We start from the raw sequence: 23,625 nt of genomic DNA on the forward strand, positions 1-23,625 counted from the left end.
TTATTTAAAAAAAAACCACAAAAAAACCCACAAAAAAACCAACAAAGAAACACAACCCCCCAAAGAAACCAAAACAAAACAAGCTTGCCATTTATTTGTGGCAGATGAGTCATTTTACACAGCTGTCAAAATCTGCGTCTTCGTTATAGAAATCTGTGATGGCATTTACTTACATATCCAGCTGATGACCAGCAGTATGCTTTACTTTAGGACCCATCCCTTGCATTATCTGCAGTCTTCTCCAGGGTGATATTTCCAACCTCTATGTTTTCCTCCTCTACCAGTCAATGGCAATCGCATCTGTTTCTCCCTCTGTGGCAGGTGGATTGGGTAACAGGGAGAGGGTGCAGGTTTTCAGCTGTAAATGTGTGAAAGGCAAATTCTTTTCTGAAAGTAAACAGTACCATAACCAAGAGACTGAGGGTTTGGCCCAGATTAATAAAAAAAATGTAATCCTTTCATCACTCTGCAATTTCTCTTGTCTCTCTGTCTACCATTTCTCTTACTGATGTCACATGTCATTTGCCTACATGCAATTTTAGCCTTGGACTTAATGCTAAGATCTATTCAGTATGGCACCAAATGCCTTTCAGGACTGTTGCCAAAAATATTCTTTTGCCTATCCAAAACTGACCCGGAGACTCTAATTCATTCACTTACAGCACCTAGCCTTGACTACTGTAATTCCTTGGTTTGCTGGGCTTGGAGCCAAATCAATTGGCAGACTCCAGCTTAGTCAGAATTCAGCAACAAGGCTTCTGACCCAAACCACGCCAACTCTGTATCCTCCCTGTGCTATGAATCTATATTTGAAAAGCATGTTATACATTTACTGTAACAGTTTCCTTTACACTGTAATTTTATGGGTGGAATTTTTCTTTTACCCTGCATGTCAACTGTCTCACTCTTACAGATTTTTTCTGAGCTAAATTGCCATATATTCTACTCTTGCACTTACAGTAATTTAGTGCAAAGCCATTTTCATCCTGTACCCCTAATTGGTGGAATTTGGAGTGAAATTCTACGTGAAATCTGATTATTTTATCTGCCAGCAAAGACTTATGTTTTTATTTTAACACATTGTGTTTCAGTTTCTACTTTGTTTCTTTTTTGTATTGTAAGGCATTATAAAACATTTGGTTGCTGACGTTCTTTATTATTGCATACAAGAAATGAAAAATAATCATGTATGCATGGCATCTGATAACGTAATAAGCAAAGGAAAAATGAGTACTTCTTGTCTCCTGAACCCAAGGAGAAATTTCAGCCTTCACTCAATCATGTATTTAAAATAGCCTGCTTGATAAATGTAATGGAGGGTAAAAGTATTCTCCCTACCTCTTAATCTACAGACTACACTTTGGTTCTCATTTATTTCTGTTCTCAGCTAGTATCATTTTCAAATATCCTATGTCAAATATTCTCTTGCCCTCGAGTGAATTCTAGTTTTCCTTTTAATCCAATCTTGTATGCAACTTCTACAGGCATCGTTTAAGGGATTTTTGTTGCTGTTGTTCCTAGTTTTTCTGGTTGTTTTTACGTTTATACTTGATAACAATACCCTATTCAGGTAGCACGCTTTATGGCAACAGAAACTGAGGTTTAAACTTTCATTTAATGTGCTTTCTATGAGCTGGCACCTCTAAGAAAGTGTATCGCAGTTACACTGCATTTGTGAAACACTGACACTTGCATATCACTCTAGGCTTAGTTGTTTGGGTCTTTTTAGTTATTTATAACTGAGCAGAAAAACAATTAGATAATAATCCTTTGTCTGAAACATGCCACATAAATTACCAGCCACAGAATAAGTTGTTAGGAAAGATGCAATTATTTACATCCTGTGAGTTATACTGATAGGAAAAACAATGATGTGGTACGGACCCTTCCAGAACAATGTGTTTTTTTAAACCCTAATTTAGTCAGGAAACAGCTTTGCATACGGTGAATGAAACTTACCAACAGATGTTTGACAATGAATATTTCATGTTACTTAATAATTCTACTTACTAGTCACAATTGACAGTACAGTGCATCCTAGAGTTCAAGGTGCCTTGAAGAGATAGGTATGATCTGTTACTTCATTTTGGAAATATCTTTCTCGGGATCAGGAAATATTCTGAAAACCATGGTCAGCAGCGAGACCGGGAACAACCGCTTCACTCAGATTCTGCAGATATCAGCCCAAAATCTGGAGCCTCTCCTTGGCTAAATCTTGCCCAGACAAGGAGGAAAAGTGAGTTAACTGGAGAGTTTCTCTGCTAACACAAACTCCCCTGACTGCCCCCTTAGGGATGAATCTACCATCCGTATGGACTGTGTGCTGCTGGATCACATATCCATACAAATTTGATCCTGATCAGGCGTGGGTACATTATGTCTTGTCTTCCAGAGAACAGGAGTTATGCCAGCTTTAGGCTTCTGGGGTGTCTGTGGGAGAACAAATTAATCTTGATGCAACATGAATTAACCTACGAACAAATGTGAACTGGCAGAACGGGTTTGTATTGGATTGCCATCTCATAACACATGAACGCAGGATTTTGATGAAGTGCAAAGAGATGTGAAGCCACTTTCCTGTACTGCCAAACCATGACCTTGGCTGCTCTTTAGCTCTAACGTAATGCTTGGAGACCTTTTAGGTTGGGTCTTACCTGTGGGTGTTTGTAACACTTCATAGCCTAGTTTGCTATGTATTTCGAAATTGCTGTACGTGCATTCTTTGAATACAGAGTAGGGGGATGTTGGTCTTGGATATGTACTAATTTCATATTCTCCTCTACATTTCCCTTTTTTATTATCCCTAGCTGCCTATTGCATAAATTTTCTTTCAATGCCCTGAATTTTAGCATCTAGTATTTATAGTATCCTACCTCCTTCAGTTTTTTTAATGCCTGAAAGTTAGGTAAGTGGAAGGGATCCTTTTTCTGCTCACTTTGTCTACTGCAGTTATGCAAGAAAAACTCTTTGACATCTTCCTAGCTTGTGTTTCCATTGAGGAGAGTTTCTGAAATGATCAGATAATGACTTTTGATAAATCTTAGCACCTGTTCACAGAATGGAAATTAAACACTTTAAAGTTCAAATGTTTTTCAAAATTCAGATGATCTTATTAATACCTATTAGTGGAAAATGGCAAACCAGCTCTTCCTCATATCTTTGTGAATCTTTTCTACTTGAATTTCCACTTGCAAACTAAAAACAGATTGTTAATTAAGCAAGATTTTCTGAGCACCTGGGTCACCAACACAACGTTAGTAATTAAATTCTAGCCTCAGTTTCTATACATATAATAATAGAGTGCTTTAGCATTTTCATTCTTTTCAAATTAATTGAATAAATATACACAGCATAACTTCCTTAACACACCTACCCTTCACTCCAAGCAAGTTCTAATAGGCTGAAATTATCACATCTGCTGTTAAAACTTGGATGGGTCACAAATGGATCAGATCATCCCAGTAGTTTTGAGGTACCTTCTGGTATAAACTACATATAAGTATTAATTTTAAAAGACTACATTTATTTTCTATGGCTTTAGAAGTTAGTTAACCAGCCCTGACAATTGCAAAGAAAAACTTCCATATGTGATTCAAAATGTTGTAGTCTTCCTGAAGCTGAAAGCAGCCTGCAACAGTGGTTAAAAAAAAAGTCAAGAAGAAATGTGCTCCATTTCAAGCAAGTGGTGGTAACTTTCAGATCTAGAGGTGAAAGATACATAACTGACTTACTGGGTGGGCTCACCATTTTAGGAAAGATAGTTTGTTATGTATAATAAGGTCCTCCACATCTGTTACTTTAGTGGAGGAGAGCAGCAATCGATCAACTGGATGAGACACCAGATCAGAGGGCATTACAGCACTCCTGCCACCATTTCTCAATGAAAGAGGTGGGAGGGACGTGCTGCAAGCTACAGTTTTACAGAACAGTGGACATCATTTCAGCCCAGGAATCTAAAGAGATAAATAGCCAAGAACCTTGTAAAGAGTTGAAGCGTTTTTCAGTTTGATTTCATAAGTCAGCACAGCTACTCTCTCAGGAGCACAGCCCAGGTCATTTGTAGAAAATCTGTATTTCTTGGTAGTCTTGCAGTTGACTGGGATTAAAGCAATTTACATCTTGGTCAAATCATTTCTAGGCAGATCACTGTTGTGGAAGGACAATGTTGCTTATAACTGATGCGAAGAGAAAGAAAAGAGTGTTGGGAGAAAAGTCTCTGATTTAGGATGAAGAAGTAGCTAAAAACTTAAGGATCTTAATTGTCCTAGGTAATTGACATAAATATTGATGTCTAGCTTCAGAACAAATTTGTTAGAGTTGAATGAGGGAAGCCCATTTCACATCTCTTCTTCATCTTCTGTACGCAAAAATGCGACTGTTCATGTACATAAAAATACATAGGCCGTGGACACGGACAGAGTGATCTACCACAGGTGAGCCCATTTATATGAAATAAAAGAGAAGCAGCAGCTACAGAATGCGGCATTAATGTATGATTCAGCCCCTCCCGTCTGCTGACAAAATTCCCTCTATCTGACAGTCACCCTTCAAAGCAGAGCCTGCTTGTCTTTCATGCTTTCATTTGCACAGCCTGCTCATCTGTAGGCAGCTGCCGCAGGGGAACATTGCATCAGGTTTATGCCTTGAGTGTCATTTCTGTAGTCACACACCTATAGCCACACATGCAAAGGCACGTGGCTGCGCAGAGAGCTATAGCAGACATCACGGGGAAGCAGCTGCATGCGTGTTTTTTTGGTACATAGTTATAAGTTGTGTAGACTAAAGTTATGGAGACAGACTTGAAGGGAGACATCTCCAACATTGATAAAATGTAAGTACAAAAGACACATCATTGGATGGATATTGATGATGTTGTTTCAGTAATGACATCATCCATAGACTCCTAGTGTCTTTGCTTTGCTTCTCTATAGTGATCACAACATAAATTGCTTGTCTTGTTTGACTTCCTTGTTCACCAAAGTTGAGCAGATTGTCGCCGTTTTCAACGCTTCTACCAGACAAAAAGCTTGGGACCATTTCTCGAAAGCCCAGCGAAAGAACATAGACATTTGGCGAAAGCATTCTGAGGTTGGTGATTTTATTATTACTTTCTATCCATCATCTCACAGCTGGATTGACACAGAACGAGTGTGATTGTAGCTGGACATAGTGTATTCAGCAATATTTACGGCTATCGTTTTAGCTGTTAATCAACTGGCCATTATACGGTCTCATCTACAGTATGAATTGCTCCCATTGCTCTCATTATGATAATAGTCATTAAATAACACTAAGACAGAGAGCAATGTGTTTTTATTTTTCATGCAAAATTTGGGAAATCATTGGAGGATTATGTTTACTACCTAAAATAATGAACTGAAGTAGTGAAATTAGGAACAATATTTTCAGCTAAGGATAAAATTAAGAATTATTTCTGAAAAATATCTTTTTAGGGGTAATCGTGATCTGTTTTTAAAAGTATTCTGTAGAGCAGATTTTTTTTTTCTCGTTGTGCCATCATATGGTCATTATAAGATGACTTTGCCTGAAAATAAAATAGATAATTTCTTTCCTAAGTAATGACTTAAGCATATTAAGTCCTTCCCATTTGTTTTATGTTTACCTTTAAAAAAATAGATACATCACTTGTATTGATTCTAAATATTATGCTTGCACAGAAACCAGTATAAATGTAATCATACTACCACACAGAGTTAGCAATGTGGGACCATGCATGTGTGACTGTCATAAGCATGAGCAGAGGAAATGGGATACTAACTCCCCTTGCTGCGAGTGGCAGCAAAGGAAGCAATAGACCTCATCCTGTGTTTTGGTCATCCAGCTTTCGTTTTTAATTCAGTATATACGCTATGAGCCTGTATTTTAAAAAGTAAGTACCGCTGTCTTTGTTTTCTTTCTTTCTTCTTCCTTTTTTTTTTTTTAATATGAGTGACTCACATACACTTGGTTTACCTTTACATAGTACAGTATGTTGATTGTTAGTGTCACAGTCCTCTAAATGATTTTTCTCTGTCTCAGAATAAAAACTTTAGAAGGTAAGGTGCACTTATTTAATTATTTTGTAGTACACTTGTAAAATAAGTGTTGTACACTTAGTTTGAGAAACACTAAAATGCTGTGATATAAATCATTTGGATAACATTTTAAGTGCCCATTAACTAACGCTAAATTACAGTTGAATACCAATGGCACTAAATGTAACATCCACATGAATACCAAATGAATTCTTTATTATCAGTGCTATTATGGTGAATACCAAATGACTGCACAATAATGGGACACTTAAAATAAAATGTTGGCATAATTTATTGGTACAAACTGTATTTTGCATTTTGTTCACAAATATTTCATATAAGTAGTGAATAAAGCCTTTGTTCAATTGAAAGTTGGGAAGCTGGGGATTGATGTTTGTCTTATCTTTTAGAGAAGTATGAAAATATGATTTGCTAGTAGCTTATTTCAATTATATTAAGACCATCCCTTCTTAAGCTAACTTTTTGTAAAGGGATGTAGTATGTCATTCATTTGCTGGCTTCTAAATCTTTAATAAACTGAAATGTGTAAGAGTTGGATTTTCCAGAAATGCTAATTCACTGCTCTCTTTTTCAAATACTTGCCTTTTGTTTTTCTAAGAAGAGGACAACAAAAACAATTCAAAAACATGCAGAGGTTCTTGCTGAACCAATATATTTTAGAAATGCCAGTTTTTCAGATGTGAAATATGATGGAAATATACCAAATGGCATCTTTGATTTAAATAATATTTTTTAACCATGACATTATGTGCTAATTTATTTAATTACCTTATCACTTTCCCTTTGTTTCTGAATTTAAGGAAGCTTTGCTAGAAACCCAAACCCAAAACAAACTATCATACACATAGACATTCTCCATGGAAGATTATTGGCTGTGCTGATAATGTAGATATTGATGCATCAAGGACATTTATTCCCTAAAGAGGGAGTAAATGTAAGCGGATGTCTGCTCATGTATGCAGTATACTTCCTCAGGAAAAAGTGCAGGTGGCCTTTTCCAATGAGGAATTAAGAAATGGATTGCTAATTTATTCCAGAGGTGCCTCTGATTGCATGAGACACTGCATTGACAATTTACCTTTTTAATCACTTCTTTTTTTTTAATTTGAAAATATTCTTATGTAAAGCACCCACTAATTAGCCTCGTTGCCTTTGCTGGGATTAATGGACACATATAAATTTATCAGAATATTTGAGATCTGCCAATGAACCAAGAGTACAGCTCAAGGGAAACTACCTTCCCTTTTTTTCATCCAGTTCCCTCTCTGACAGCTTATTGTTAATTGCACGGAGCGGTGCTCGGACTCCTCAATGCTGTCTCCTCCTTCCACGCGACTCTTCCTTGTTTCAAAGATTTCAAACCACCTCTGTGGGAATTAGGCTCTTTGTCGGCAGAAAAATTAGCTGTCTGCGGACTGAAAAGGCCTACACTAATCACGGTGCAGCATCCCCGTGTAACACCTGACAGGATTATTAGGACAAAATAGAGTCCTCTCAATCTTCTCAGCGCGGCCATTAAAAAGCCAGCCGCTACACCCGCGCCGGCTTTTCTACCCTGAACAAAGACCGTCTAGACTCCCACAGAGCCTGCCGGCCTGCTCGTTGGTTACCGAGTGACATGGCCGGGGCCTCCCTGCCTGCCCGCCCTTGCGCCGGTCTCCCAGAGACAGGGCTGTCCACGCTGGCACTCGTTTTGGATCAAGATACAGAGATTTTCAGGCCAACGTTGTTGGGCTGGGTGTTTTAAATCCCAGGCGATCTGGGCATGGGGACAGAGGGTGAGATTCCTTCGCCCAGCGTTTGGCACCTACAACACAGAGCGCTCCATTGGTGCTGGCTGCTCTCGGCTCCCTTTACCATCGTTGGAGAGAACTGGGTGCTTTTAGGGTGTAGTTATTATGACTTTGTTTAATGGAGACACCTACACTTGGCCGGGTGAATCCTACCCCAAGTGGCAGAGAGAAGCAAGAATTATCTATACCTTAGGCAGGCAGACAATCTCTTTATCAGTCTGCTTTATACACAATTTTAAGCATTATCCCTGCTGTTAAAGCATTCTGCTATTTTTAGTAGAATTAAAGATCACTCGACGTGGAGACTCGCTTTCTCTCTGGTTTTCCAAGTGTTACCTTTTATAAACGCTGTTCTTTCACAGGAACAATTCCCTGTGCTACTGTTCTTATAAATATTCATATACAAATAAATATGATTACAATGATAAATGATGTATAATTAAAATCAGAGCAGTATTAAAACCAGATACTAAATAATACATAATGACTTTATGGAAGTTAATACTGACAAAAGGTCATTTTGGGTTTTAGGAGCTCCGAAATGCTCACAGTGAACAGCTCATGGGAATCCGCCGGGAAGAGGAGATGGAAATGTCTGATGATGACAGTGGTGACAATCCCAGTAAAAAGCTGAGAGTAGATGATTCAGGTAAAGCCAAATCCCTCTATAACGCCAAATGTACACAACTGTTGTTTTTTTAAAAGCAAGCAAAAAGTTACATATGGAAAGTGACATATTAATAGCTGATAATATAAACCAGTACCTTATTTTAAACCCTCATAAAGTAGTTATTTGAATGATGCAAGCTGTCTCTAGGAGGTGTCTGTCACCTGCTGTGATCTATAACAATGAAAACTCTCCAGTTCTGCCCTTGTCTGGAAGCATTACATTTCTTCAGCACACTCTCTGCAGCCTTGCATAACAGTATTTCATTCTGTGGTTGCAATGATGTCTTATTATGAGACCAGTAGGAGTTATGCTTTGGTCATCTAAGACTTAACTTTCTTTTCAACAGATACAAAATAATGTATAACCTCTCTAACCAATATCCTATACCTTTCTAACTGCGTGTTTCGTGGAATTAACTTTTAAAGGTACATATTTCAAAATATGGTACTGCACACTGCATTAATTTGACTCTTGTTAGATGGCTATCATGAAAGAAAGAACAATTGTAATATGTGGAAAGGGAAGCAACTTTTTCAGCCTTCTACAAATACCCACTCCAAGAGGTGGCTCAGAAGCTGCCTGAGTTACTGACTGGTAGCATGATCTGGATGGATTGTTTGCTTGATTTCTTGACATTGGCTAATAAAGTTGTGAGTAGCTAACAAGGGTTTGCCTGTTTAGACACTCCAGAAAGAAAATTTACAGAAGCTGAAGCCAAAGCATGACTGGGAACTGCCAGCCAGCACTGAGCTTTAAGGAAGGTAAAGGAGGAGGGAGTAATATGGAAAGAAACTGAGAGTCTGATGCTAAGGATAATTTTGATCTAGGCCTTTCATAAAGGCACTATGTTAAGAAAGGAAAGAATTTCACCCATTCAGTGGTTTCAAGTCCTTGTATGCCTGCACAGAAGTGTGGATTCAAGCTTACACAGAGAAGAGGTCTTTGGCTCCTCCTGTGACAAGATGCTGTGTGAGGTCAAATGACTCCAGAAGCAAAGACTGAAGGAAGCGTCACTCTAGCAAAGAAATATTTACTACAGCATCTCTCTTGAGGGGATATTTAATGTTTTTTCTAGGAAGAAAAATGAAACAATAAAACCTGTAAAGGGCAGCCTTAATTTTTGCTTGGCTAATTGTGTGGGTTTGAGTTTTCTAGACACCATTAACAAATGTTTAGAGCTGAGACAGTGGGTGTCTGCAGACAAAGCACTGCTAGCAATCAGAATTTTTTATGAATGTCTAATCGTTTTAACTTAACTTTGTCCACTCTTATGGAGGGAAGTCATTAGAATTAACAGCAGGAAGGTAGAGCCAGAAATACCCACAGTCTGCACTTGAGAGGAGGAGTAATGATGTTTTGAACTGTCATATTTATTAATTCAGCTAGGTTAACATACGTGTGCTTAGGGCAGAGCTATGCCAGTCATTCTTTTTGTAACGCCACAAATAGGAAAGTGTGTTTGGTTTTCATCCATGAAAAGGGACATTTCTATCAAAAGTTTTGATATCTGAGATTTCTACAGCGTTCCATCCCAAACAACTTCAGTTTATCTGTATTGTTATAATGTGGGGACTTGAGTCCCCTCAGTGATAACAGTACCAAACCCAATACTGCATTGCATACCAAATCAAAATTTACTGATATTAATCCACTTGAGTACTTGTCCATCATTGTCTATTGTACCATTGATCATCCTCTTGATCTTGGTGGACTTAATCGAGCCTACTGGATATGTAAAGTCATCCAGTTCTAAAATTAATTTAATAGCTTTCTTCTTCCAACATTACACTCTCAGCTAAAGCAAGTGGATTTAATTCAACGAAGACAGGCTGAGAGAGTTGGGGTTGTTCAGCCTGAAGAAGAGGAGATTCTGGTGAGACCGTATATGAGCCTTTCAGTACTTAAAGGGGGCCTACAGGAAAGATGGGGGGGGACTTTTTGTCAGGGAGTGAAACAATAGGAAGAGGGGTAACAGTTTTAAATTGAAAGATGGTAGATTTAGATTAGATATTAGGAAGAAATATTTAGATTTAAATTTAGATTCGATATTAAGAACAAATTCTTTACTGTGAGGGTGGTGAGACACTGGAACAGGTTGCCCAGGGAAGTTGTGGATGCCCCATCTCTGGAAGCATTTAAGACCAGGTTGGATGGGGCTTTGAGTAACCTGGTCAGGTGGAAGGTGTCCCTGCCCATGGCAGGGGGTTGGAACTAGGTAATATTTAAGGTCCCTTACAACTCTAACCATTCTATGATTCTATGATTCTTCTGTCATTGACAATAGAGGGAACTTGGAGTTAAATCAAAAAAAAATATTAAGTATAAAGCATTGGTAAATGAAAAGAAAGTGAGAGAAGGAGATTTATTTTTTCATATTTATGTACAGAGAAGTGATTATCCCTTCTTTTAGTGTTTTTTTAAATTACTATTTGTGTTAGCTGCGTTCTCTTTTCCTTTTTTTTTTTTTTTTTTTTGAGTGTGTCATTCCAGAACCACCTCTTTATCTCACTGGAGTGTCTATTTGTATTCACAGTAACCTCTGTTCTAAAAAGAATGTCTTTTAAAGAGTCTTTTATCACAAAGAAACAATTCTGCACACTAAGAAAACACTGGCACTTTCTTTATTTTTAACCCCTTTTCTTAAAATGTTTGTCTAAATGTTTAACCATGAGAAGGGCAAGGCTTGAACAACACAAAGAAGGTATCGTGCCTCTTCAATTCAAGGACAGCATGCACACATAAAGGCTTAAAAGTCTAAATCTGAAAGTGGCTGAAGCAACAAGATGGGATGAATTGGTTTGGATAGTTCCAGAGTTCTGGACTACTTGTCCTGCCATGCCAACAATTTTCTTGAGAACATTATTTTTCCACCTGCCCTACTCGACAGTGGGAACAACAATCCTGGGAAATTCCATTCCCCAAAGCTACAAGTGATAGATTTTCCCCCAGGTTCCAACACCTGTGTCAGGTCTTTTTTCACTAGTTCACCTGGTTAAATCACCTCTAGTACAAGAAGGCTCAATTAATTCAACAATTTAGAATGGGTCGTAGGACCTCATTCTGTCTTGGTAAAGTGTAGTTTCAGCAGTCAGTCTCCCAATGTAATTTCTTCTGTTCACTCAAGCCTCTATTCATCACCCTGAAAAAAAGAGGGTGGATTCGAGCCCCAATATTTGAAACCACAGTGCAACACATTTAAGCCCTGAGGCTGTGCAAAAGGACTTCAGTGCCTGAATGCTTATCCAGACTTGCTGGTCATCAGGTTTCAGAGGAACGTTACATTTCGCTGAAGCCCTTGTACGCAATAAGTTCTGGAGATTTAGGATAGATGATAAAAAAGCTGTTAGTAAGAATGGTTTGCAAATTTTCATCAAGTTGTTCTAGATACTAAGTCATGCAAGAGCTTAAGTCATGGTGTGTATTAGAAATCTACTAATAGCTGTTAAGATTTGGGCTTGCTACTTGTGACAATGCAGAACAGCTCCAGGGGGACTTGTTGCAAAGTGTGTCAATCCATTCTTGACTCAGATCCTCTTCTTTCATCTGCCAGTTGCTCTCCTCCGGGTTGTTTTTGTACTTAATTTACTGAAATCAGTCACTCAGTGGCAGAGCTGCAATAGAGAATGGGGACCGTTCATCTCCTGGACCTGTCTTCCACCCTCTAGTCCATGTTGCAGTGCCGGGGCACTGCCTCCTGTGCAAAGACCTTCTGGTCCTCCAAGTGTTTTACAGGTCATTCTCTCTGGGTTTAGTTAGTACCCTACTCTATTGTGTGCAAGCTGAATCTTCAAGGAAAAGGAAGGTATCACTACCTGCTTGTTCTTTTGAAGAGCATCTCAAACTGCTGCCAGGTCCTCCTGAGGAGCTCCCCCCAGGGAAACCAGTAAGTTGGTTGTACTAGCATACATGCCTAGTTTATAGGAAATCCTCCTGGTTTCCCAGTCTAGAGGTTATTTGCATTATGGGGAAAGCTGTCAAAAGGCCGACCTGAGACTGAGTGAATTTCACCTGTGGGATCAGCTGTTCCTTTAGAATTATGGGGTTTTTTTCCGAAATTCAGCCTTTAAAAGGTGAATTTTCTGCAATGGGGATTTTGGAGTTTGAAGGGGACAAGAGGATTGCTGAAGTAAAGCTGGGAGATTGCTAAGAAAAAAATAATAATGATGATTGGCAACTCAGTTAATACATTTGAAAGTCAAGGTGCAGCTACTGAAGCATTAGCTCGGGGAAAAAAAAAAGATTCAGCACTGGAGTCTAGAGGATATACGAAAATCTTCAGAACGATCAGGATTTATGGATGCTTCATCTCCCACCTGCTGGCACCGGGAGTAAGGATCCACATGTAAAAGCCTCCAAAGTAATTTTAAGAATTAGTGAAGTGAAGCTGCATGTTGTAGAAAAGAGCTGAAGTTTGGTTTATGCCTAGAAGGCACCTGTAATTTTATTTTAAGGGGAGGTGGGTTAATCTCTTCCTTTTGCAGTTCTCAGCGACATGCCATTAATTCTAGCAACTCCAACTTCTGTGAGAGACCGCAGCTGGCACCGCAGAAAAAAAAGATGCTCAGTGCTCGCAGAGGGACACGGGAAGGATGGGTGCGTGATTAAGGCTTTTGACTGGGATCCCAGAGCTCTGGGCCAAATCCCAGCTCTGCTACATACCCTCCGCCTGGACTAATCAATAAATTTGTGTTATCTCAGTTCCCTACTATCAAATGGAGGCAGCGATGCCTTCTTCCGTTCATCCACGGCCTGTTCTGTCCGCGTGGATGATAAGCGCCTGGGTATGGGGCGCTCTCCAGCTCAGCAGACTTGCAATAGCCCACTCATTGGGCCCCTGGAGCATTTCACCAGCTGTGTATCGCCTGTGATGAAGTAACTTTATAACATCTTGGGGACTGCACGCTAATAATAAATTGCAAGTTATGCTGTGTAAGCCCAGTTTGACTACATAAGATTGGTGCTGCCTTGCAAGTTGGGAATGCCATCCTCTATGGCATGATTTTCAAGCATACCTAAAGTAGGTGCCAAATTTAAACGTGGAAGCTCTTTCTGGCTCGAAAACTAGCCTGGATCTTTAACGCTCTCCTGAACTGATCTGTCCTGTTTGTAGCATCAGCTAAGTCACTTCCACAGGAGATGGGCTGAATAGCGGGCAGTCCATCTCACAGAAGAGTGCAAGTCCTTGTGAGTGAAAGTCAGCATTTGAAAATCGCACCCTGGTGCACACAGCATAAAACAGGCTTTGTGATATTGTTCGTAAGCCTATCTTGAAAGTTGCTAGCCTGGCAAATCTTCAAGGAAAGCCTGAAACAACACCAAAGTGATCTGTGTGATGCTTATTCATCTTTTCTCCGCCATTCAATCCTCTTTTTGATTTCTCTAAGGCTTGTGTGAATGCAGAGATGCACACGTGGAATGGAAACTGTGGTTTATAGCTGGATTAAACTGGTAGGAAAGCTTTATATAGCTTGGTACAACTTTGAATAGAAATTGCTGAGCTCCAGCTGTGTGGAACCGAGCTTTGCTCTTCCTTTTCTTCCAACTGGCCCAGTGTCACCGCAGATCTCGTGTCAGATCTTCCTCTTCCTCTTGATCCCAGGGATCAGATATTTCTCCCTTTCTTTCTTGCAAGTCTAGTCTTTTGGGGTTTATGGAAGATTTGTTTTTTTAAAAAAGGTCTGGTTTATTTTTCTGTCATTATCTCTCCATCCCATAGCTTTTCGGCATCAGATTTTGTGAAAGTGATAGTGATATTTAACACGCCCATAATTTCCCCTTTTAAACACTTGTTGATAAAGACAATGTAAAGTAACAAGATGTATTTACTTTAGAAATGAACGGGCTAGCATTCCTTTTTTCCTCAAATAAATCAATACCATTTCAAAGCCATCAGCAGCTGGTGTCATAATCAGCCGTGCGGTAATAAACATATAAAGGCATATGAAGAGGAAAATAAACCCTGTTAACAGAAGCTACTAAGCAGGTTTTATAAGCAATCTCGAAGAAAAGAACGTTTTTAAAATCTGAAGCTCTGAATTGTCACTGTACTGACACAGTTCCCTCTCTGGCCAGAGAAGACAGCTGAACAACCTTTTTGAGCTCTCCGAGTGGAGTAACTTCCCTTTGAATGGAAATGCTCTGGACACAGCAGACCATCAGCTTTCGCTCCCTGGGACCATCAGGGATGATCACTAGAAAGCAGCACAAGATGATTACTCCCTCTGCGCTGGGAAAAGTCTGCTCTAGTGTCTTTCACAGCATGCCAGTTCAGAGCTGTTATCATCAGGCAGACTCCAATTTTGTGCCGTAAAATGCATTCCATTTTTCCCCACAGCTTTTACAAAAATAGGCTGAAATTCAGGAAGCATGTAGGCAGGGGCCTAATTTTATACCCCTGGTTTTGAGTCCATTTGGCTCTAATAATGCTTGTTGTGCAGCTGAATTTAGCAGAAATGCCTTTGATGAATCAGGGCTGAAGGTAACTGCCAAGCCTGGGGAATAAAGACAGCCTTGTCCCATCCCAGGTATTGGGCCAGTTCCTCTGGATCATGCACAGCACATCGGCTTTGGGATGAAGATCTGTGCTGGTCCTGTGAACTCATCAGTGGAGGGGTTAACCTAACTTTCAATTTTTAGAGGCAACAGACACTTCAAAGGCATTTTCCTAATATGGGGTTTAGGAGGATGTCCCGTTTACTACAAAACAAGTCTGTTGCGCTTTGATGCTTTTCAACTGCCAGAAATACTATTATCTAGATTACATTTTATCATGTTTTCTGGGTATTTCATACTGATAAGGTTTTATGCAGGATCATTACATATGAGAATAGATTTAATCCTGTTTTTAGTAAGCTTTAAGGACACTGAGGGATTATTTATGTAATAAGATGCAAAGTTGCTATGGAAAATGCTATAGCAACCTAACATCTTCACAAAACCAAGCAGCCACTTGTGACAGCAATCTAAATTTACATTTATTTTAGTGTCATTTTATTGACATTCTTAGTATCTCATTTTGACAGCATGTTAAAATATGTTTTGCGTTCATGCTAGAACAAAATTAACAGCATGTTGTTGGAATGAACATGATGCTTATAATTTTTGGAGATAATTTTAGCATATTTCATTTTGTGTAAATAGCATTAAAATAGTAGTGAAAAGAAGTTTGCATGCATCGCCTCTATTTGTAATAGAGCAAACAATGCACATTGAAAGTAATATTTTACAAGTCAGTGAAAGCTAAACTGGTTTTATTTGCTTTATACCTGAATGAAAATATTTTTAAGAAAGGAATGATTTTGTTATTAGAATTTATTTCAAATCCTGTATCTTTTATTATAACTTTCCCAGTTCAGGACAAAGGCTATAATTTTTCATTAGATTTCATAAAGCAGGGCATCATTTCTGAATGCGTAGACTTGCAGTTTGATAGGGAATTGCCCTATTTAAATGGGACTTTTCTAAAACATAGAATAACAGTACACATTGCCCTTAGGAGGTTAAATAAAAAGGGAAAGAAAAAACAAACACAAAGCGACAAAACAGTCTGAACTCTGTCCTGTGCTCATTGCAGTTAATAATGAAACTTGCATTGACTTCAATGGGAGCAGAAGCAAGCTCTGTATATTGATTTTCTCCATCCCCCTCCATTAAGAATCCTGAAGTGCGGCTGTAACATTGTTGAAGTGGGATGTTGGCAGCAAAATCAATAAAAGACAATATTAGAACATATGCTGTTTTCAGCTTCCTCACAATCTGATATAGCTGGTATTAGCATTCTTCTCCAAATTACAGTTCATGCTTTCTATAAAGTGACCTTCCTTATAGTGCCCTCTCCAATATAAAGCTTTTGTGCTCTTACTCTCATATTTAGCCTTCAAGAGAATAAGCCCTATTTATGACAGTGAAGACAGTTGATTCTGAACAGAGCATAAAGAAGATTCCTTCAAGAGTAACTTCAGCATAAACCCTATTTCTGACCTCCTATGAAAGATCATTTCTATTATTGTTCAAACTAAGCTCTTGGGTTTAGATTTTCTTAATTATGCTGCTCTTCATGCCCTGCTGGTTTTAGAAAACTTTTTCACCCCAGCACCTTAGAGAAGCTTGCAGATATTGCTTGAGGTGGAGATTTAGGTACCTTCTTATCCACTCTTAAATCTAGGAAACATCAGCCATTGCTAAGGTGTCAGAGGAGATAATGATCAGAAAGCAGAGTCTTTTCCAATGTCAGTACAAGCTTCTAAACTCATAATTACAGGTTTGGGGAGCATCCTTGTGTCATGAGAGATGCAAAGCTGGTTGAAGTTTCCAAAGCATTAAAAGCTTCCTTTTCAAAGCATGCAGCTTCTCGTTCCTTGTGTGCCCAGCTGACTGGCAGTCTGTGATGTGGTTGCATGCCAGGAGTTAAAAACCCACCCAGCAGACCTCATGCTTGAAGCTGGATGGTGACAGAAATTCCCCAAACTACTGTGGTGAATGAATCTTAGATTGAGAGGCGTTTCATGGCGTCCTGCTCTTTGGTTTTGGCTTAAAGACCATCTCAAGAAAATAAACTTTTTTCTTACTGATGACTCATATCCATAGTATAGCATTTTTGTGACTGGTATGTTGAAGGATTTGATTCATAGAGTTGAGAGCCAAGTGGATTCAATGCTACTTGGAGGTGAGTGATCTTCTTTTAGTCTTATTTGGGGTTAGATTCATGGCAAAGGGAAGAGAAAACAAAGAGAAGAGATCTTGAATGTCAAATGACCGACTGAAGAACTAGATACCATACCTAAACCATACAATTTTATTCCACTTCTCCCCTAATTCCAGCATGTGACTCCTTGAACTGTGGAGGTCTAAAGGAGGAAAATTTTTTTCTTCTGTGTTAAAAGTGGTTTGTTTTGTGGGGCTTTTAAAATTTTCTTTTTTTCAATTTTTAATTGCCTTTCAGTGGGCAAAGAGTTTGCATTCCTTTTGTTTATTTATTCAGCCCTCCCTATATTTCACGGACAGCAAGTTGCATCAAATGCAAGAGCTGTGCCAAGCACATCTTTACAGCACTTGTATCCAGTGATTGCTGAGCTGCTGCTACAACTGCCAAGTGCCCACCACACATGTCAACCAGGGATCTCTCTGAAGAGATTTGGGTGGTTGCTAGTCCACAACACCACTTTCTTCATTTCTTCTTTGTCATGTGTCAGATACAGACTGTCTTCCCTCTTAAATTTGTCTGGGCTCTGGAGACAAGTGAGCACTTTTAACAGTCGAGGAAGAACATGCTAAAAAGCAGTAGCTCTCTCCGTGTTGTTCTATTGTCAGATAGTCATCTGTCTCATCATGTTTTGTTGATAGGTTTTGAAATGCCTGTGCAGTTAGACCTTGATCCCACAAACTACTGCCTGCTGCTCAGAGTGTTTGCACTCACTTTCTGCTCAACACCCACAGATAAAAAGTCCATGCAGTGGCTTACCCAGAAAGTCTGGTACGAGGAGTATTTCACAGTTATGTCTTCAAAGTTACACATTTTTTTGCAAACTTCAATAGATTGTTTGTTTCTGAAAGGACTGGAAGTACCACTAAGCCCCGTAGAACCCTGTCATCTGCAGGTTTGCAACACATTTTATTTTTCAATAGCTGAGAAAATACCTACTAACTATGTTAAATTGTGGAGAAGCACAGTGGCTTCCATTTGCAGATACTGAGCATGCTGAAGGCAGGATGGAGGGGAGAAAAGAAGGTTTTGGCTTGCAAATTCAGCTCTTCTGGACACCCTTCCACTCACATAAGGGATAATGGGCTCAAGAAATGTCTCTGAATGTGAGAGTCAAGAAATTTCAAGCTTCATATCATCATTTGCTTATGCCTTCTAAAGGGGTAAAAACATATTCCCATATTTGAGATCCATTTTTACCTAAGGTCAAAGTAACTGAGCAAATATTTCAGTATTATGCACAATTTGAAAAGAAAAATTATCTCAGCCCTCCAATCCAGTACAAGGTCAGAGAGATAGTTAGGTAAACACTCTCCTGCAATTTAAGGTGCAATAGAATTTTGTACAAAAGCGGTTTATCCTCACATTTATAGAAAGCACTTTACGGTTATGCACAAAATTTGCATATTACAAATCAGAACAATTCAAAACACCACAGTCAATTCAAACACTCAGATCCGCCCTTTCTTCCCTAATGAATGTGTCAAATTGAAGTATTCACGTGCACACTATCAAGTTTGTTCCCAAGGAGCAATGACAGTTTCTTCATATTTATAAGTCCTCCAGATGATTACTTTTTTCAAGTTGTTGCGGTGGTGCTGGGCCTGAATGCCCTTCGTAGTTCAAATGCCAACAGTAGCAATGCAACTGTGCGTCTTGTAAATGCCAGTGTTTATTGTTTAAGCCTGAATAAAAATACAGCAATTGCTTCGACTCCCAAGAAGTAACTCACCTATACAGAGGTTTACTTATATACAATAATGTTGGAATATCTTAAGTACTTTATTTATCACATGTACACACATATGTACAATCTATTTATGCAATATACGTAAGATTAACATAACATATATGAAACACTGAGCATTCATCAACATCTCTTGTGCTAGGCAGAGTTCAAATGTCTGTACCCTCAGTTGCAAAGCGCTGTTAATACAAGCAGTGTTTTTCCATTACTGATGTGGGAGGGGGTCTTCAGTGCCACTTGGCGTCTCCCAAGAAACCAACACTTTTCCTACATCAGTAAAAATACCCCTTCCCCCTTGAGATTAAAACCTCCTCTGTTCATTTTTAGTGTTACAGGATTACAGTATTTTTTTTAATATAATTTTTAATACTGATTAGAGGAAAAAGTCACTTCTTTGCTGGCTTCTTTAAACCACAGTCTCTGTAAAAGTGTTGCAACAGTTTTATTTCTCAATTAGGGAAAAAAAATGCAGAACCTCTAAAAAGGATTCAATACTTGATTAATTATATTTAACTAAGGCAGCAGTTATTAGTAAACATAAAGCATAAGTATCTAAAAAAATCATCTCATCACAAACCAAATACTCTAATAAGCAGTGAGAAGGAGTGATTTTTACTGAATTTTGAAAATATCAGAGAACCACTACTATTTTGGGTCGAAGTTATACCCCTCCATTTTCTCGTGGTGGCTTGTTTCCGACACCCCTAGTTCAAGGGGAGAACCAAGCAGGAAAGGCAGCACAACCACCAACCCAGCTAACAGTCCACCCATCACAGTTGTCTGTGCAGAGACAACTCTTCCCTCTCCTGTCTCCCCTTATGCATAAGCCAATTCAGATGGGCTTGGTACATATCATGGGTGGCGATAGAAGAAATGCAGCCCAAAAAGGAGAGGGAAAAAGGGCCCTTTGCTTTAAAGAGATGACCTGGAGAAACTAGTCTCAGCGGAGCAGATGATTAACTAGGAACTGTCAAAATATCATTTACGAGCCATGTAGATTCCTGTTCTCCAAAGAGTTGCTGTCAAGTAAAATAGACCTAAAATGTGACAGGCTTTGATATTATTGTAACAAGGTGGTCTCTCCCAAATTCTAAATATGCATTTCAGTAATGTGATGTGACGTCTTTGTAGGAAAAGTCCAAAACACTTAATGGTGCAATTTACCTGGGACAGAACTGGGTAAGAGAAGACTGGAGAACATACTGCAAGATAAGTATGAGTGAGGGAAGAGAGAAACAGCTGGAAATGTCAGGCAAGTGGGAATTACGAATGAAGGAAGGGGTGGGCTCACGCATTGGGAGCTGAAGGAGGAAACGACCTGAACAGAACAAGTACAGAGGAAAAAGAGAGGAAGGTATGAAGAGAGGGGTAGAAAGACTGGCTTGAAGTGGGAGAGTAGCCTTCTGTCTTTTAAGCCCTTTGGAGAAAGATGGTTCACTGTTCAAGTGGGTTTTCTGCAGCCATGAGGTCTAGATCAATGATGCCAAACCGAGCTCCTGAGCCAATGTTCACACTTGTAAGACTGTAGTAAGTAGCTTGTATCTTATTCCTAGGGCTGGCTAAAACATGGAGATTAAATTACCTTGTTAGTGGTTTTAATTAAAAGTCAGAGTCAGTGAGAGGGCGGTGAAATACAGAGAGCCGGTACTGATCCACAGTCTAGAAAGTCTGGAAGCCACTAGTCCAGAAACTTAAAACGGAGGTTTTCAGTTAATGATCTCTCTAGAGCTTTAAATAAAATGTCAGATATCGTGAGACTCATCATAACACCACAGGAGTCGGCAGCGCTGCTCTCTGGGGCATTCTCAGTCCACTGCAGAGCCAGTATTTGCGTGCTACTTTTTGTTATTAGGCCCAGCTGGACTGTAATCTGCCCTCCCTTTCCGCAGACCTTCTTTGCTATTTGCAAAGAGATATGCTTCATTACACAAGAAATAATAAGCCTTCATAAATTACTGGTGAGCCACATGTGTAGTAAACCTAGGAAAGAACAGTGCTGTTGCTGAAGTCTGCTTAAGCAGGAAGAAGTTTTGTAAACTGAGAAAATCTCTCTTTGGAGAAATGCTTTGGTTTCTCAAATGTTACATCTGTCTGTACTGGATGGGATGGATAAAATTGCAGTTAAATGATGGTGCATCTTTTTTCTTCCTTTTTTTTTTCTTCTCTTTTTTTTTTTTTTTTTTTGGCAGCATCCTTCCATTTACTAATTGTTCGCCAGCAACTTTTATGTGAATAGGAAGCCTGAAAATAATTCCCATGAGTGTTCAATTTGAACATCTGGTGTCATCATGAATGTATCTGGTATAATGAGCTTCTCTGCATTGAACATAGGCTGCATGGTGGGGGAAGGACTTTGAAGCAACTGCACCTGAATAAAGCAGATTTTGTAAAAGAGTAATTCTCCCTCCCAGAGTGTGTGCCTTAACTCCCACTAACATTAATGACAATAACCCCTCCACATATGGGATAATTAGTGCCCTTAGAGTTTAAATTTGCAGGTACTGAGACATTCAAATGAATTGTGACTAACATTAGAAAAAAAATGTGGAAATTACTTCATTGTTTGGTTACATTATGTCTGAAGAGGGAAAGAAAAAACCGTTCTTGGCTAGGTTAGCTTGTAATTGCCCCAAATTATTTATTTTTATACCATTCTAATTCTGTTTTTGAACTTTATTTAGGCTAGTTAGCGAGCTGCTTTCAAGCTTTAACCAAAGGATTTTTTTTTTTTTTTTTTAAAAAGCCAAGTGACATAGTGTCTTTTTGTGGAAACATGGGAGAACAATGGAAGAGGCATTTTAAAGAATGCAGTATAGGAATAACATTGATTTTATGTGCTAATATCAGGTGTATTTCTATGCACCCATCATAGACATCCGAGTGCTATTTATGCTGGTGATCAGGTATTTAGTAACTGTCCACAAAGAAAATGAAGTGTCCTCTAGGAACTCGAGGCAACGGATCAAAGCCATTTTAGGTATCAGAGGTCTCAGGAGCCTGACATTGTTGTAAAGTGTGCTGAGAAAATGCCTCAAAGCAATGAAGGTATAGCTTAGTCTTACTGTTCCAGAAAGCTTCTTGTAGGTACCACCAAAAAGTTGCTTTCCTAGATGCCTTTGAACTAGGCACAGAGCATGTGTGACTAAAACTTGTTTTCAGAGCTCAGTTTTTCTGGTAGGGTTTATGAAAGTCAGGTATGAGATAAGTGGATCTATACTTGGGCAGTTATAGTTAATAACGGCCTCACCTTTCATTCTGCGAGGAGCTGACAACTGGTGGAGAATACAGAGAGAGGGTCAGCTTTGACAGTTCGAGGTTGAGACATAGGTTCACTTGCGCACTGTGTCCCCCTACCTCAGAGGCCATCCAGCTTTCCATTTGCAATGAGGGCTGTGCCTTCCTTCCCACCACCTCGCAGACCTCCTGCAAACCTGACCTTCTCATCTCCCTCAAAGTGTGGGTCACTCACTGGCATTGCCTCACACATCCCCTGCCAGTGAGTGACCACAATGGGATCCTCAGACTGTAGCACAGAGTTTAATTTCCTGGGGGATGAAGCACTAAGTAGAGCCTTACAGGATAAAAATGAATGAGGATCCAGTTGTCCCATCTAGTGTATGAAACTGGAAGTTTTTTCCTTCAAGACAGCCCCAATTTCAGTATCACCCTTTCCTGACATATGCACACACCGGTGTGTCCTCTCACAGTTTCACGTTCAACATGAAACTGGGCCCATTACTCACTTTTGAACTCTTCCTCCTTACATCCAGTAACCACTAAAAATGCCACCACCTTTCTTGTGCCATCACCAGAAGTCATACCACACTTCCTTTTCCTTCACATATTGAACTCCAGTCCAGAATTTTGTTCCAACTAGCTCTTCCTAGAATGTGACCTCTGTCTTTATTTTGCCAAAATTCATATCCAAACCTTGTGACCTCATGTTTGACTTCCAGGAGTTCCTTTTCTTTGGCCCTCACTTGAGCCGTTTCTCAAGATATCTCAAGAACGCATCTCCTAAGACCATCCATGCTATACCTCTGCTAAGACCATCTTCCTTACAAATGACAAATGCCATTATTGTATAACTTACCATGTTTTCTGCAGCATCAAGACATAGCTCATGCCCTTCCAGATCCTCCAGAAACATTTTTCCTTGCTGATTCTCCCCTGATTGTACTTCTTCACAGTTCACCTATTTGAAATACAAGCAAGCTAGCTAGACACCAGGGATAACTTTTATTGTTTGTATTTATAGTTGTGAACTTCGTGTCCTTATTTCTCTCCTCTCATGTTTGTTCAGTCCCTCAAGCTGAAAACTCTTTGAAGAAGTAGCTGTGTCTTGCAAGATGGCTATTTTTGACATTGTAAATGCTCTGCAATGGGAGTGATGAAAAAAATTACCATAATAACAGCCATCATTTTGACAGTTTTTGATGCTTTTCTTGTTGCTGTTATCAAAAGGAGCACTATATCATTTGAAACCTTATTTTCAAATCAGGAAATTAGGCTAATGGCATTAGTAGAACTAAGATGACAGGAAGGTTTGGGAATACGCTTTTCATCTGTTTTCGTGCATGTTCCTGTATTGATACGTTGGCTAAAGTTCCAAAACCATGAGAAATTCTGCTGAAGAGTTTAGACCAAAAATCTGAAGA

General features: G+C 39.3%; 1 protein-coding gene across 1 annotated transcript in view; it reads left to right on the forward strand.

The window, feature by feature from the left end:
• The window catches only part of ENOX1 (ecto-NOX disulfide-thiol exchanger 1), a 156,861-nt gene that overhangs the window by 83,334 nt on the left and 49,902 nt on the right, over positions 1 to 23,625 (forward strand). Inside the window, exons 8-9 of the mRNA XM_009881070.1 lie at positions 4,982 to 5,088; positions 8,381 to 8,498. Of these exons, the coding sequence (XP_009879372.1) occupies positions 4,982 to 5,088; positions 8,381 to 8,498 (225 nt within the window). The remainder of the gene's footprint in view (positions 1 to 4,981; positions 5,089 to 8,380; positions 8,499 to 23,625) is intronic.

This window comes from Charadrius vociferus, unplaced genomic scaffold (genome assembly GCF_000708025.1).
Source record: "Charadrius vociferus isolate BGI_N301 unplaced genomic scaffold, ASM70802v2 scaffold210, whole genome shotgun sequence".
Taxonomy (NCBI): domain Eukaryota; kingdom Metazoa; phylum Chordata; class Aves; order Charadriiformes; family Charadriidae; genus Charadrius; species Charadrius vociferus.